Source organism: Rhyacophila brunnea, unplaced genomic scaffold (assembly GCF_057557595.1).
Source record: "Rhyacophila brunnea isolate RB1 unplaced genomic scaffold, BYU_Rbru_1.0 scaffold_5, whole genome shotgun sequence".
NCBI lineage: Eukaryota > Metazoa > Arthropoda > Insecta > Trichoptera > Rhyacophilidae > Rhyacophila > Rhyacophila brunnea.
Window position 1 is genome coordinate 48,614,796 of NW_028233170.1, and position 17,235 is coordinate 48,632,030.

The following is a 17,235-nucleotide window of genomic DNA, read 5'->3' on the forward strand; positions in this document are numbered from 1 at the left end:
TTCTCAGTAGATTGTTTACAATCTGCTTGTTAACTTGTTCGATGATGACACTGGGCGACTTTACAGGCAGATTGTAAATTCGCAAAAAAGCAGCTCGTAAAGTAGCTCAATGTCATTGACGCATTATCAATAGTGATATATGCGCATCTATTTTATACATAAGACTGCTATCGGCCGCTAACGACAGTAGTTTTTCATATTTTTATATAGAAGTGTTATAATTGTTACAATATAATACCAAATAGCAAGTGTCGCACCACATTTTCTTACACAGGGAATAGCACCGGGCAACTGTGAAATATATTAAGTTAATAGCAGTCACTGATGAACTTTGAACTATACAAATTAACCTAATCCAAATAAATTAAATTATTTTCAAAAACAGTTTCATTTGCATTACAGGCGTCGGAAGTAACATGAAGAAAAACGACTATAGATTTCATCTTCCTAAAGGACATCCAACTGTATTATTTTACTATCAAAACTAAGAATTTACCTATCACAAATTACACATAAACCACAAGATATTTTAAGCCTAGATAAACATGGTAAAACATGATAACACATTATACCTACAAACAAATACGACGTGTAAGAATCACTAAAAGCTTAGAATTTTATCTTAAGATTCGGGTATTGATTACACACACGATTGTGCACCTATAACAAATTCAATACAGATATACACTTTGTACCATAAATATGTAAGCCATGTATACATTTTGATGATAAAATTGATAACAATCTTATCGCACGATGTTATCAAACACATCCCGGGAAAAGGTCGTTAATAACACACTCCTTAGTAGGCAATACGTATCTTATAGATTATTATAAAGGTAAAAGGTACTATATTATGTGTATTGTAGATACGCTGTTTTTGCAGGAACTCATTGACGATATCTAAACAGGGGATTAACACTTTAATATTTGATCGATATAAATTCCGTTATCAATAACATAATGTGGTGATATTATCACCGTGATATACTTGCTTATCATTTTTTATCACACCCATTATCATTAGGTTATTCTTATCACTATCTTATCAGTCAGTATATTTAATCAGATGTTTTTTTCAGTAGGTATATTGTGTATGTATTTTTATGGACAACATCCGATTCATGTATCTACAATCTACATTAATTATTTATATTGCGCTTATTAGAATAAAATGATATATTTTATCTGAGCCCATTGACATCAGATGCCTACTGTCGAATTATTCGTCTGTAAAGTTGTTGAATAGCAGCGATGGAGTGGCGAGGTGAGGTGCGAGTGGAGGTGTGTGCGCACCTAGATCCAACCGTTGCCTACACCATTAATATATATTTTTTAATTGATTATTATTTATTATATTTATATTATTGTTATAAAAAGTCGCGTGCTAACGTTAGTATATAATACAATTGTGACAATACTAATTTTCATCGACTAAAAAATAAGTCGTGGAATTTTATGTAAGTAAAATAATAATTTTTTTTATTTTTTACCATGTCCGATCCTAATAATATCATTTGGACCTGCACAAGTAGAGGTTTTTATTTATTTTTACGAGAAATGGATGTCAGCCACTTGCTCAACCTATTAGGTCAATACTCTGACTCCAAATACAAATTGAAAATGAATATGTGTATTTGCCAGACCCAGGATTCGAACCTGCGACCCACGACATTATAAACCGACGCATAAGCCTCTCGTCATTAATATATTTACACTGCTATATAATTTTTGTGTATATTTATTATTTTTATTAAAATGGGATTATTTTTTGTATTTATTTAGGTACGTGATAATGTTAATAATTGTCGTATTAAAAAATATGTTGTGTTCATAACTTAGGTACAACACTAATGTAATATGTTTTATTATCTCAAGGCAGCCCTGAAAAATAAATCCAAGAGTACAAACGTATGAATTCGTGCAAATTAATCTTCACTGCAAAATGGTTTCAACTAATCTTTATTTTTACTTTCGTATATTTAGGTTTCGTTTCCATAAAAGGCCATTTTCAGCTCCAATTTGTTTAAATCTATTTCATTCAGTAGTTCCTTTTGCAAACATGAAAGAAGAATATATTACTCAATGAAATGTTAAAGTACCCCGTACCTAACAGCATAGTAAATTTGTGTTTCATCAGTATATTTTTATGAATAAATCTCATTATTATCACAATTCATAGTGTTTGTTAGAATCGACTGAAACCAGAATAGATCCTACTTACTGCATACGATAAGGTGTAATAAATACTGTTTCGTAAAATGATTCGAGTGCTGTTTAAAAACATACGATTGATTTAATGAAACAAAAACATGGAAGTGCCAGACATATTTTGATAAAAAAGAGTATTATTTAACCATATTGCATTGGATAAAATCACAATGACTTTATTACATGGTTAGCTAGACAAATTACTTTACTGCAAAGAATGATAATTACTTTATGTCACATGACGTTAATTTGCGTGTGGCCGGTATGCTTACGTGAAACGATCTATACCGAGGAATATCATGAACGAATGGTATATCAATATCATGGAATCCAGGAAGCACGCTTCGTTGATAAGGATTCTTATCAGCTCCCAAGAGTGGGGGGCAGCATCCCACACACGTTCAGCCCACACTCGACGATAACTCAGATCAATATGGCTGGAAACGTATCCAGTTTCGACTTCTGACTACGGAATCTTGAGAATCTATATAATGACTGCTCAGTTTTAGAGACATTTTATCCCCGTCTTAAATTAGTCAATTCTCATTTGGTTAATAATTCTCGACGTTAATACAATCTCCTTACAATTAACCGTAATGTACTTAACTATAAAACTATCTTAAAAGTTTGTGTGTATAAAATTGGAAGACTAGTGGCGAGAGGCGGAGGTAGGCTGTTAAGATCTGATATAAATAGTGCTCACTAAACTTTGTCAGTCATTCTTATTTATTTTCATTGAATTAATAATACAAATTGCAGATGGTGCTGGTTAGTTGTTAACAATCAATTAAACCCTGCCTAACCAAATCACAATATTTTAGGTGTGCACCGTGGAGCATTTAATTACTATTTAATTACCACATTTTAATAACATGCTAATTATATCGAATACGTATCCCGTCCGCGTTGAAAGGATTAACGGTCTACCTCCACCCTTCGCCACTGGAGAGACATATTAATATATAACCTAACTTGATATGATATTCCTGGCATCATCATCAATCATGCTATAATAACCATGTACCTATGGTCTAATGGCAGGTTTATTATGGCCGTGGAGGCCCGATGCACTTGTTGGTTTTAAGCCGCTTAGATAGCTGCCGTAGCAGCCGAAAGCAGTATTGTGTATAGAATAGATACGCAGATATAATTCGAGTTTGCAATTTTTACAATTTCACTTACCTGTCGTAACCTGATAACTGTGATAACAGTCAGATACTACCTTCTCGGTAACCGTATGACTTTAAGTAGAATACTTTTGATAATTTTGTTAATATGACATAATACCCCGTTTACATGTGCATGGATTTACTGTTGACAGTAATTATTATCGCGGCCATAACAAGAAAATACATGCATGCATGTATCAAAAAAGTTTGGAAGCTCCTTAATTGTCATGCGACAGTATGGATTTTTTCGATCTGCGCCTGCGGAGTAGAACGATAGTAGACCTGCCGGCAAAAAAACGAACTATACTCATTTTGAGGTTAACCGAATTTCAATACCTGTCAAATACATAGTACCATAAAATGACAACATGGCATCTCGCTTACTCTTGAAGAATGAGATTGGAGAGATCGTACTTTTACGTATAAACAGTTAGGTTCTGATCAAATTGAGGTGCATGTCGCCTACTGTCACGCTGTCGCGGCGACAAATTTAGTCTATGGTCATTTTGCAGAATATTTAGAACGATCACCATCTCTGTAAATTCACTGAAGAATGACACTAATGAAGAGTGCCAACTACAATGTATTAGTATTTGAATTATTATTAATTATTTCTACATTAACGTTTAACAGTTTCTACGTGTGCGTACGTTAAAATTACTTGCGACATGACATCCATAGATAATATTTTGAACAGAATCCATAGATAATAGACAAAATTCTTATAGAAAATACACAGTGCCAACCGAAAATCAAAAAACACGTGATTTTGACATGACTGTCGAAAAGTGTAGGCATGTATAAGATGATAAAAACGTTCAATAAGTCATACATGTGTCCATGCAGTGCAGTTCAATGTGGGGTGACCTCATTGTTGTTCTGGTGATTTCGGTAGATTTTGCCAACTGACAATGTTAGTTTAACACAATCACTGCCGACCTTTTAATTGCCACATTTAAATAACACGTTAATTATATCTAATGGCCAAGTACTCCAAACGCACCGGTCGCGGTGTCAGCACTAAATGAATTACGTCACGACGTCACGTGATAGTAGACGACATGCACCATAATTTAATTCGCGCTTTATTGTCACGATAGTTTAAAATACGCACTATTGCTCCCAGTAAATCAATGCACGTGTACAGGTGCTATAATGAATGATTGCTCCATACTCTTATCATTAATAGCCTACCACTCGCCTACTTGATAAACTCAATGTTTACCTACGATGTTCTTTGCAGTTTTTTTTTTGCAAGAAATGCAAAGATGGCACTTTCGAAACTAACCTACGCAGTTCATATGTTTTATCGGTTGAAGCCGTGGCGGCCGGGTGAATAATTTATCGAATATTGCGAGCGTGGCTTGTGCGGATAACGCATAATGGGGGCGCGGAAGTTTCTTTTAAACCGCTCGCAGATAGCGGGCCGACAGTTGAATATCACCGCCGTGGAAGAGATAGCGGCCCAAGACTTTGCGGCGACATCCTGCATAATGCGGGAGGTATTATAAACAGCAGGCACCAACAACTGACGGCCCGCAAACAACACAAACCGATACTTAGTACAAATACATTACTATAATAAACTAAATTAAATGCGAATAATGCAACCACACCCTCTGGGAATGTGGTAATGTGCTCCGAAAGGTAATTCAAAATTCAAATTCATTTTTTTACAATATATAGTGAACATTACAAATTATTAATTTAAGACAAATTAACAAAGAAATATTAGCAAAACAGTATTATATAAAAAAAGAAATACAAATACATATTAAGGCTATACCTCAGTTGAGGCATGGTCTAAATAGATCGTGGCTAGGCGATGCGCGGATTGCGGGTCGCGGGTGCAAATGACGCATGCTGAACGAAATATAATTTGTCATATAAATCCAACATGCATCCTGTGTTCTATTTATTGTTCTATTAGTAACAATAATAATATATTCATTGACATGTTTTCTTTTTCAAGTAAATGGGTAACGTTTTCAGTCATCTATACACGATTTAAGAATTAATACCCCCGTCGCCATCACGAAACAAATTTACGTATTCACACCTCGACGCTCGCTCTCCAATTGCCAGCGAGTCCAAAATTTTGTCACGCCTATAGTTGAAAATTATTTGCCGTTTCGTTAAGTTCTTAAGTTATTGAACAGTATAAAAGTGTAAATACAAAAAAATATAAATTAGATACAAGGAACTACACCGAATGAGCTGAGCAGACCCTATTTTTAAAAAAAATATAAAACAACGTCCACCTATACTCATCCTCACATAGGTGGAATATGTCAACATCCGAAACGACTTGGTTGAACAGAGTTATTGCCCTCCCAATTGGCATCATCAATGGCATGTTAGTTTTGCTCCTTGGGAGAACAAACAACTGATGCTCCCGATTTCTAAGATAGTTATCAGGGACACACAAGTCCACGTCACACAACACCACGTATAAGTAGAAAAAAAATACGTGGCCAAATATTGATATCTTCTAGGATTCAAACTATGGTATGTAAGTATACCTAAGAGATGCTAAAGTCGGTCCAACCAGCTGTTGAGCACATCGGGCTGTCCGACCTGGTCGCCACAAAGGCAAATTTTGTTGCTACATCTTATTGCAGACATGACGATATTTTCACTTAGTTTTTATATAGTTAATATCAGGGAAATCAGAAATAATTGGAACTGAAATATCTAACGGGTAAGGAGGAGCAGGTAACCGATCTAGTAAGGAATAAATTGGGATAAACTTAAACACGTGTCAAGAATACTGACAACTGCTCTCGGATTACACATTGACGCTCCTTTAATATTGGTGTTATTACACACACTATTGCACGTGCATAATGTGTGTTTCATTTTCGTAGGACACTCACACATTCAAATCCCTACATCAAAATGTAGTGTATTGAATATTGCCTATCGGAACTATATTTATTATCTGTTCTGTGGTTAAAATTTATTAACTATTGGGTATTTTGTATTAGAAAGCCTCTGTAACATCAGTCAAAGTACAAAGTTGTACGACTTGGGTATCTATTCCTGAGACATTCCCAAGCTTAAAAAATTGTTGATGCTTCACATCCAAATGTAGTGCCTCATGGTACACTCGATTAAGACTGACTACGAAGTGTGGTGCGAGGCGGTTTGGTTTGGATGTGCCTATGTGTGTGTTGTCCAACACAATGACTAGAATACGCATCTAAACATACCTATTCATGATTATTTTGTTCCACTAGATAGGTATATGAAACATTATCTGTTTATAATTCTTTTTTATTAGTTTAAAATTTAATTATAAAGTGATTCATACCTTAAATATCGTAGTAAGTGGGTAATAGTTTTTTTAATAATCTTCGTCAAGTGTTCAATTCATACCATTATATATTCAGAAAACCTTACCTACTTTGTAAACTACGCAATCTGGAAAATGATCTCTACGCCAAGAAATATAGATTGTATTGTATTTTTTTTAATTTTTACTTAATTTAATTTATGTCATCATCATCATCATCAACAGCCTGAATCTATACACTGCTGGATGAAGGCCTCTTCAAGCTGCTTCCACTTTTCTCGATCCTGTGCATTGCGTTGCCACGTACTTCCGCAGAACATTATCATTTCATCGATCCAGCGGCCTCTAGGTCTACCTTGCGGACGTTTTGTACTTCTTGGATACCACTGGATGACTAGATTTGTCCAACGATTGTCTCTTCTTCGAGCTATGTGTCCAGCCCATCTCCATTTAAGGCTTTTAATAAACTCTATTACATCGCAAACCCTTGTCTGCTTCCTTATCCACTCATTCCTCTTTTTGTCCTTTCGCGTTATGCCCAGCATGCACCTCTCTATACCATGTTGTGCTACTCTCTTTTACTTAGGGTCCATGTTTCACACGCATATGTGATCACGGGAAGCACACACTGGTTGAACACTTTGCGCTTTAGGCACAGTGGAAGGTCACTTTTGAAGATATTATTCAGGCGGCCAAAAGTACTCCAGCTTCGCTTTACTCCGCGAACAATTTATATATATATATATACCTATAGATATTAATTAACTGGCCAAGGGATATTGATCTGTTCTAAAAATTTCTACTGCATTCCTAATGAATTATTATTCGAAAACTATTGTTATCTTTGATAGCAATATGTTCGGTGTCGATTTTATTGTGTTGTCAGTTTCTCAAGTTATTTTTCCCCACTTTTCTCGGGGTTGTGCATACCTGCCTGGTGCATTAGCAATGGAAAGAAACATGAGAAGCGCCGCCTCCGGAATGGCATGGAAACACATGTACGAGTCGAGACTGCACTCGATAATTTTCCGAAATGCAAATGGACAACTCCCACGGAACGGTCCGACTGCCCTTCTTGACTTTCGAGCGCCAATTTTGACATCGCGCTCTTTTGTTTCGAACGGATTCAAACTTCGAATGAAGGCGATAAAACAGGCGACTGTAGCATACGTTGAATTTTAAGCGAGGAATCAAACGTGACACGGAATGTCTGTTTTGGCTTTATCATTTTTATTTTGATCAAGATTTAAATTAATACCTACCAAACCAACGTTCTTTTGCATGACGGTGGCCAGTGGCGAAGGGTGGAGGTAGGTTGTTAAGATCCACCATAAATAGTACACACTAAACTTCAGTCATATATGTATTTGTTTTTATTGAAATAAGGGTACAATTTATAGATGGTATTGGTTATTTTTTTAATTCAATTAAACCCTACGAAACCAAGCCATAATCGATAATATTATAATATAATAAATATAATATTTTTATCTATTGTAGTTTGGTTGAGGCTCAATGAAATGAACCACCAAAATGTGTAATATGTATTCTTAATTCAACGAAAACCAATAAGTATGAATAAAAAACGTGTGCACAGTTTTGCCGTATAGCCAAAAATATACCAAAACTATTATGATTTGGTTCACGCAGGGTTTACTTGATTTTTAAAAATTAGCCAACACCATCTGAAAATTGTAGTCTTAGTTCAATATAAACAAATACGTATGACTAACAAAGTGTAATGTGCACTATTTATGGCGGATCTTAACAGCCTACCTCCACCCTTCGCCACTGACGATGGCTATTCCATCATCTTTGTTAATTAAAACTACGAGAATTCTAGAAATACATAAATTACTATTAATATACTATTTGATTAGACTATTAAAAAATATATCAGATATCACTGAATTACACCATTAAAATTAAATTTTATTGCTCATTAAGTAAGAGTAAGTGATGTCTCAAAAGATAATTTAGCAAAATCATATTTATATATTTCTATATATTGAAAGAAGACATCACCGAACTAAAATAAAAAATGCGAGCTTTGCGACAATTGTCAATCCTGGCTCACTATTACGCTTCGAAAGCCTGAACACAAATTCTGCGAGAATAACTAGCCCTAGCGAAAAATCCTCTGCACTATCTGTGAGCCAATCAGTGATAGCAACAATTTAAGGAAAATATACAAGGATTGAGCTCTAGGGTGTGTACAAAGATTCAAGCGAAGTCTAAAAAATACGATTGAGAGACTGCGCTGATTAGGTCATGTGTACTGTTTAAACCACAATGGACTAGCAAAGATCGTAACGTCAAGCAATCCAATAGGACGCAGGAGAAGAAAACATCACTAGAGAAATTGAGCTACTGACATTAACTGCCATCACCGAATTTCAGCGTGCGAAATTTATTCAATTGTTTGTACCATATTTTATAAAAATAAGTGTTAGGTAGTTTTTTTTTGTTATATGGCCTATCTAGCTCAGCGGGTCTATTCTATACACAATGCTGCTTTCGGTCCGCTACAGCAGCTAAATCGGGTAGGAAAGTATCGAATTATTAACACTTATTGTAACAACTACAATAATTTAGTTATAATTGTTACAATAAGTACTATGTTTTAACAGCACCTCTCTTGGCTATGGTAAATTTTAGACTGAGATAGACAGTTTTGACAGTTCAGTGGGTCTATTCTATACTTATCGAACACTAAATTGATAAATAGTATCAAACTTAGGGTAGGTTTGTATCAAAATATTAGCACTTATTGTAACAATTACACGAAGCCGGTTTTTATTGTTGCAATAAGTGCGATATTTTAACAGCAGCAAGATAGGTGCTGTTAAAATTTAGCACTTATTGCAACAATAAAAACCGGCTTCGTGTAATTGTTACAATAAGTGCTAATATTTTGATACAAACCTACCCTAAGTTTGATAATATTTTTCACTTTATCACTTTAGCGGTCGATAAGCATAGAATAGACCCACAGACGGTTAACTTATTGTAATTGTTACAATGAGTGTTAATTATTCAATACTTTCCTACCCTATTTAGCTGCCGTAGCGGACCGAAAGCAGGCTTGTGTATAGAATAGACCCGCAGATGGTCAAATTAATTTTTCCATGAGACGGAGCGATAATTTTGAGGATTTCATGTACCGGAACGGCGCTCCGGTGTGCTCTGGTCCATTTCGAACCCTGCCGAATTTGAATTTGCTGGAAGAAACTTCGAAAGTAAGAAAGGAAACCAATGCACTCCATATTATAAGGATATAATTTAAAATATACCATGGATTAGCATAATACCTACTAAATTCTCAATTAAAGATATTAAAACATCTGGTCACACGTCTTGTGTATTTGAATCGTGACTATCAGTCGTATGACATCTTATTGGAATTTGATAGTGTTTATTTAATAGACATATAAATGACATAACTAATTAATAATACGTTGAAAAGTAATAAATTATTTAGAATGATTTTCATCCGAAAGTGCCACATACGGTTATTCAATTTCTTGTTTCTCCAATCAGTAGGTATTTATATACATTTTATAGCAAACATGTATTTATATGTTGAGTTTTTTTTAATAAATAGTGTCTACCCATTATTTTTTACACTTGTTTAATTTCTCGAATCACAAATTATATTTAAAACATATTGTGCACGGAATAAAAATAAATTAAAACATTAATTTCCAAACATTGACAGTATGTTCAGTGTAGGTATCATCATCATCATCAGGGTATTGGCCTCCACCAATAGCTCCCTCCACCTGTTCATATCCAGTGTGGCCGCTTTCCAATTTGGTACCCCTAGAACACGGCAGTCATTGGCAGCTCCATCCGACCAGCGAATCTTTGACCTGCCTCTTCTACGCCCGATTGGATTGCCGACATCACTCTCTTTGCCGGTTCATTGTCATTCATACGGTAGTGTAGGTGTGTGTTTAAGTGTAGGTATATAAAGTGTTAAAAATCTGTCCATTTTTCGTTTCAAACTATTGTGTGTGCTATGTAGGGAAAATTCAGCCGGTTAGACCTAAACATCGAAAGCAGTAAATATCTAACTGTACTTACACCTTTGGATTTTACATATAAAATACTCTCATAAAAATTCTGGTAATTGTAAAATATGAAAATCATCTAAGAAAATTGTGTTCCTGCATCTTAGTTAGTGCCTCGTCTCGGTTGTATTCATAAATGTTATATTAATTTTGTAAACAACAAACCTCAATAATCGTGTTTGATCTGTACATAATAGATCCTATACCTACGATAGATTTAAATCTAATTTTCGTTTACAAAATAAAACTATTTAATTCAAAATATCTGTTGATAGGTGGGCACTAGATTTACAGATGATAGATAAACTAGGTACGAGTAAAAGGTATTCAGGTAAATCAAATCCATTCGCAATCCATTATTAAGGATGCACCTCATAATATATAAACATTAATATAATTAAATCTAGGCATTAAAACTGGTTGTAATAACAATTAAACTAACAGCATTATTAATAATTTACAATGTCATATATTATTTAATTGTAATTATCTCTTTTGAAACCATTGTCCGTCGGCAATAATATTATGTCAATTTACTCTAAGAATATTAGGCGTATATTGTAACAGTATCTAGTATGCGATTTAACTAAGAAAATATACTTGCATAATAATTATTAAACATATTTAATATTTAGAAACCTTATATTACGATACCTATATGTAGGTATTTAAATTATGATGTCATATTATTTTAACAGTCGCCATATTTAATTGCATATTCATTTTCAGTACCTACACTGTTGTTTATTGTCAATTGTTGTCGACGGAAAATTACTAATAAATCTAAATATTTATTTTTAATTTATCAAGGCATTACCAAGTATGATGAATTCTGATAACGTGTGTTGTGTTATCTACAAAAATTAATAACGATTTCATCTGAAGGGTGGATTACAAAATGAGCATATGTCAGAACATAATAATTTTCAGGAGAGCAAAACAATTTAATAGAATCTCTTCCTTGTGACTTATGATTTTTTTTATATATGAATAGGTACTAGACAACATGTGTTTATTTTTAAATGGAAAATATTAATCATTCGAACTTTCGAAGTACCTTTCAAAAAAATATGTAATAGACAGATGTCATTTGACATAATTAATTTCGCTGGAATCAAAGAAATTTTAACACATTTTAACTCATGTCATGGACTGTTTTTGAAAAAACGGTAAATGAGAGCATATAGACAATATTTTTTAAACAAAATGACATAAATCTCAAATATGAAAAAAACTGACATATTATGTTGTTTTTGTAATCCACCTTTCCTGTCCATGATTAGAAATACATCGACCAATTTTTAATATATTTATGTAGTGATATTTTTGGTATTTTTTGGTAGGTAGTGTTTTTTTAATTATTTTACAAAGGTAACATAAATAATTTATATTATTCAATACCAAGGATTTATTATCTTTTGAATAAAGAAAAATTCATCTATTGACATGTTCAATACCTTCATTCAGACACTCAATCATTGCACTTGTCTTGTATATCTAATGTTCATTTCATTTTACTCTTTTTTGTTCAAATGAGAACTTGTAATTGTTTAGGTATTTATATTACACAATTGTAATATGTTATTAAAGAGTTTATATACGTCATTCATCCATTTGTATCTTAAACTTTGTAAATGTCATTCTAATGTGCATACACCGTTAATGTATAAGTACTTAAATAATTATTATATATTATCAAAATTTACAGTGACTCATTCGTTTCTTGCTTAAATATGTACCTACTTATTTAATTCTACTGTATCTTACGTTGTGAATATATTTAATATAGTAGGTACCTAATATTAATTATTATATTATGCTGTCTATAAATAAATAAGTTACTTCATAAAATGCTTAAATATAACATAATCTTATAAAATACATATATAAGTAATTACGTCAGTGATCATTATCTTCTTCATTTGATAATATTGTGATAATATCATTCTATAAGCTATATACATACCTATGTATATATTATTATTTTAATTAAATTTAACTGCTTTGTGTTTAATGGGTACTATATAATAATAACTATTAGACCCATTGATGAATCGATAACTGATAAAGTGATAGCATTGGTAAACATACTTAATTGTTATTTAATTAGGGATATTTGGTTATATTTTCATTTATCATAATAATAATAGTAGTAACTAGTATTTACCTACATTTATTCATAATAATCGAGAAGTACAACGATTACTTATAAAGATACTAATAGTCTTTATTACAATTAATTATTAGATAGATATTCAATGTAAATTTCAAAAATGTTATCATTATAACTGCACAGGTAATAAAATGTTGACAACAGAACATGGTGATACGGTACTATACAAAAAAGGTGAGAGTAAATACGGATATGTAAAATATTTCATAATATTGTGTCATTTTGTGCACCGTGAATAAAGAATTCAAATTTTCTCACAGCTCTCTTATCAACCACGCAAACAACTTTATTTCGATCAGTATATCGGAAACTCATTAAAATACCTACCATTTATGCACAATTACCTACTATTTAACAATAAAACAATCATTTTATGAATTGAAAGTGTTGAATATAACATTCGTATCTTTCAGAGCAGTTTTTCGATGCAATCAGAATTTCGGAAAAGCGGAACTTTGGGGTGAAATAATGTTTATTCTGCATATCAAGTTAATAGTAACATGTAGGTATGTTCAATAAACAATGCTATATTGAACATTCTTAATTTAAAAACATTAGTAAATAAAAGTGCATTTAGAATTATTGTAAATAAGTAGACTGACTGACGTCTCTGAATCTAGATTAGTGTTTATGTCTTATCGCCTAATTACCGATATTCAATTTTTTTAAAAATTGTTGCATGTCGTTAGAGAATTTCAAATGCCGCAGATCACAGCATGCTTTTTTATAACTTTCTTTTTAGGCCAAACCAACCTAATCTTATCTTATTGTGCGATAATGATGTATCAAAATATTTAACTTTAAATTAACAATTATTGGATCAAAAAGCAACTGCGCTGACAAAAAATGTATTATAAATTTTACAAATTATATATAATTGTCTATATCTCATGGCCATGGCCCCCACATCCTAAAGCGGGTCCCCCGACCAGGATCTTTGGCGGGCCCCCCTACCTATCGCTGAGATTGATGGCATGTGTGACGTACAACAGAAGCATTTTCAAAATTGTGTTGGAGATAGAAGCAAGGGCTTTCAGTTTATTTTTAGCAATTTTTGTAGTTTCTACTTGAATTATGGGGATGTTGAATATCAATACAAAACAATAAAAAATCGCATGTTACAAACTCATATTTTAAATGTTTATTACCTGCTCGTGAAGTAGCGCCGCAGGCGACTTTTTTACTATTAGAGATAATTTGTGATGTGTATTTTTCTCACATATCTGAAAGACCCGTCACGCCGGACCCCGCGAGCCCGGCCCCCTAGACTAGAGCCCTGTCAGCCCCCCCTTATGGGGGCCATGCTCATGGCTGTATCTCATCGCTCGGATAGTGATGGTTATGGGTTCAAACCCCATTCGGTATATTTGTTTGTTATTTTCTAAGTTACATTTCTAATTATTGTTCCTAGTTATATTATTATGTACCTACCTTCTTAGTATTGTTTATGTTTCGGGCAATTTATTCAGTAATGGGTGCCTGTCAATATTATCGGGGGCGATAAAGATGTCAATTGGTTATCGTGGGGTTACTCACGTTTTAGAGGCTTGGGGTTGCTCTGCTTCCGGCGAGACATGGCCTCCGCAGGCGGCGGGTTCGGAGCGGCCGGCAGGGCTGGCTCGGGAGGCCTCTCCCCCTGCCGCCCACGAGCGCCCGCCCTTGCCGACCCGCCCAATCCGACAAATCCTTCCAATCCGACCGATCCCGCAACTCCTGGCAGATTTCCCTCGGCTCGCGGAGATCAACAATTTATAATTCAACAACCAAGAAGAAGTAACAACCAAAATGAAAACAACACAAAATGCACAGAACAGAATATAAACTCAAATTAAATACGCAATAAATAAAACAATTTGAAAGTTTTCTTTAAATAATTTTTGAAAAACTTCAATACACAAATTTCGATGGCACTGTCATGACGTTTTTTTTCTAATGTTTTGTAAAAGTTTTACGAAACTAACTTATTTGTTTTTTTTTTATTTGGGAAAGTTTATTTCCAACGATTGTCAAATGTTTATATTATTTGAAACAGAAAAAACGCGTCGAAATTATGATTGTCGATCAGTTTCAGTGTGTGATAAATCTTCTTTTATCGTATGTGTATCATTTTCACTTATCTGAATTTAAAAAAACGCGAGTCGCGTTGGAGGTATAAAGAATAACAATATCGCAAAATAACCAAAACTGAACACAATGCAATGAAAATAGGCACAAAAATAATGCAGAAACAAATTATAATAATGTAAAATAAACTTCACGGGCGTTTTGAAAACATGCTGAAACTTCGAGTTGTGGATTGTTTACGTGAGCGAACGTCAAATTCGGTTCGCTTTCGGACAGCGCTACACACAACCATTCGGCGTCGCAGCGTGCGAGCAACTGGCGAACCGGTGCTTCGCGCAAACCCGCGCCCTCCGCCCCTCGCATTTTTAAATCCGACGCCGACGGCGACGTCTAGTTGAAGGGTTGAATTACAACGATATGATAATTGCAAGATTTTGACAGTGCAAGTAACATTTTAGTCCAACAATTTATATTCAACCGCAGAGACTTTAAATGATAAAGTCGAAATATAACCGTATTCAACGAATTGAATTTGCTATAATACACAATCCATTGTCATCAGTGTTGCCAACAAAAATATGCCAGACAAAAATAAACTAGATTTTCTCAAAATTTAAAAAGAGTCTAGAAACTAGCATTGCAATATAATATGTCAAATAATTAACATTATTGTTACAAGCACAAACAAAGATCAAAGAATGATTTTGTGTTTTACAACAACTTTACTTATGAAATAAGTCAGATATTTTATCATTTTTTTATGTAATATTTATTTTACAATATATTGGGTTAGTCCATTTTTGAAAAAAATATCGTTTGTTTTTTCTTGATTTTAGGGGGGCGGAAGGGGGTAGGGTTGATTTGAGTTACCCCATCTCCACCCGCCATGTATATGCAGCCGCGGCTTGTGCACGGCCCCCTTCCATGACGCTATAAACGTGTCAGAATGAAAAGATTTTAGTGCCACACCTCCTTGTCCCGAAGCGATGCTGCACGGGACTGATGTAGCAACCATGCACCTTAGTGTTTAGAAAAAGAGTTTTAGAGGGTTAATAAAATCTATCCGGTGCCACTAACTTCCACATTTACTCCGCCTACCGCTTATAGCTTCTCAGCGGTTCAACCGCGGGATACCGCACTTGTCCAGTTACATTCCCCATACCCAGACACTCCATTATTTGTGTCTAGCGATAAACGCCTGGCATGAAGTTTCACCTAAGGGTGTTTACCTACAAGTTATGCGAGCTATCGAATCCACAAGTGGTTACAGAATTCGCATGACATAACGGTCATATTTAATAAGATCGTTAGTGTCCGTTTGTGTTGCCCGCGCCGCCTCCAAACATGCTGAATCGGAATATTAAAGCAAACATTGTGTGCCCCAAGTAGTTGAACCAATTTATGAGTGCCACGAGTCTTCCAGTGGCCACGGGCCTTGCTTGTTGAAGAATGTCGAATCGAGAGGAGCCAACCCATTGATATGGCTGTTCAGGCAAATCATTTGGGTCACGATCCTCAGTCATGAGATCCTGGCACAAGAGGTAATATTCATGTACATACATAATTTGTTTTTTTTTCTATTTCTGGGTGGGTCCGGATCCGAACCCCACCTCCACCCATGTATGCGCGCCTGTTCAAAATCATTAAATTTTGTATAATAACGTCAGTGATGTTTTTAAGGCTATACCTCAGTTGAGGCATGGTCTAAAAAGATCGTGGATAGGTGATGCGCGGATTGTGCAAATGACGCGTGCCAAACGAAATATAATTTGTCATATAAATCCAACATGCGTCCATTTAATGCTATATTTATTGTTCTATTAGTAACAATAATAATAAGTATATTCATTGACATGTTTTCTTTTTCAAGTAAATGGGTAACGATTTTTAGTCACTTTACACGATTTAAGTATTAATACCCCCGTCGCCATCACGAAACAAATTGACGTGTTCACAGCTCGACGTTCGCTCTCCGATTGCCAGCGAGTGCAAAATTTCGCCGCACCAGTTGAAAATTATTTGCCGTTTCACTGAAGTCCGTCTTAATGGTGTTATCAAATTTTTATATTCAATAAATTGGATACAATTTTAAAAACAAAATAAATTATATTTTATATCTCAAAAATAGTAAATATAATAATCATACAATCTTAATTCAAAAGTAAATAGAGAGGTATTTCATGGAAACTGAATTTGTTTCATTGAGCAGACGTGTTTCGTCTTATGGTATCTTTGGACTTTATAGGTATA

General features: G+C 34.3%; 1 protein-coding gene across 1 annotated transcript in view; it reads right to left on the reverse strand.

Annotated features, from left to right (window-relative positions):
• Positions 1-15,302, reverse strand: part of ush (Zinc finger protein ush) — a 566,541-nt gene extending 551,239 nt beyond the window's left edge. The window contains exon 1 of the mRNA XM_085955234.1: positions 14,458-15,302. Coding sequence (XP_085811360.1) covers positions 14,458-14,497 — 40 coding nt within the window. The 5' untranslated portion in view covers positions 14,498-15,302. The remainder of the gene's footprint in view (positions 1-14,457) is intronic.
• Positions 15,303-17,235: the final 1,933 nt, after the last annotated feature.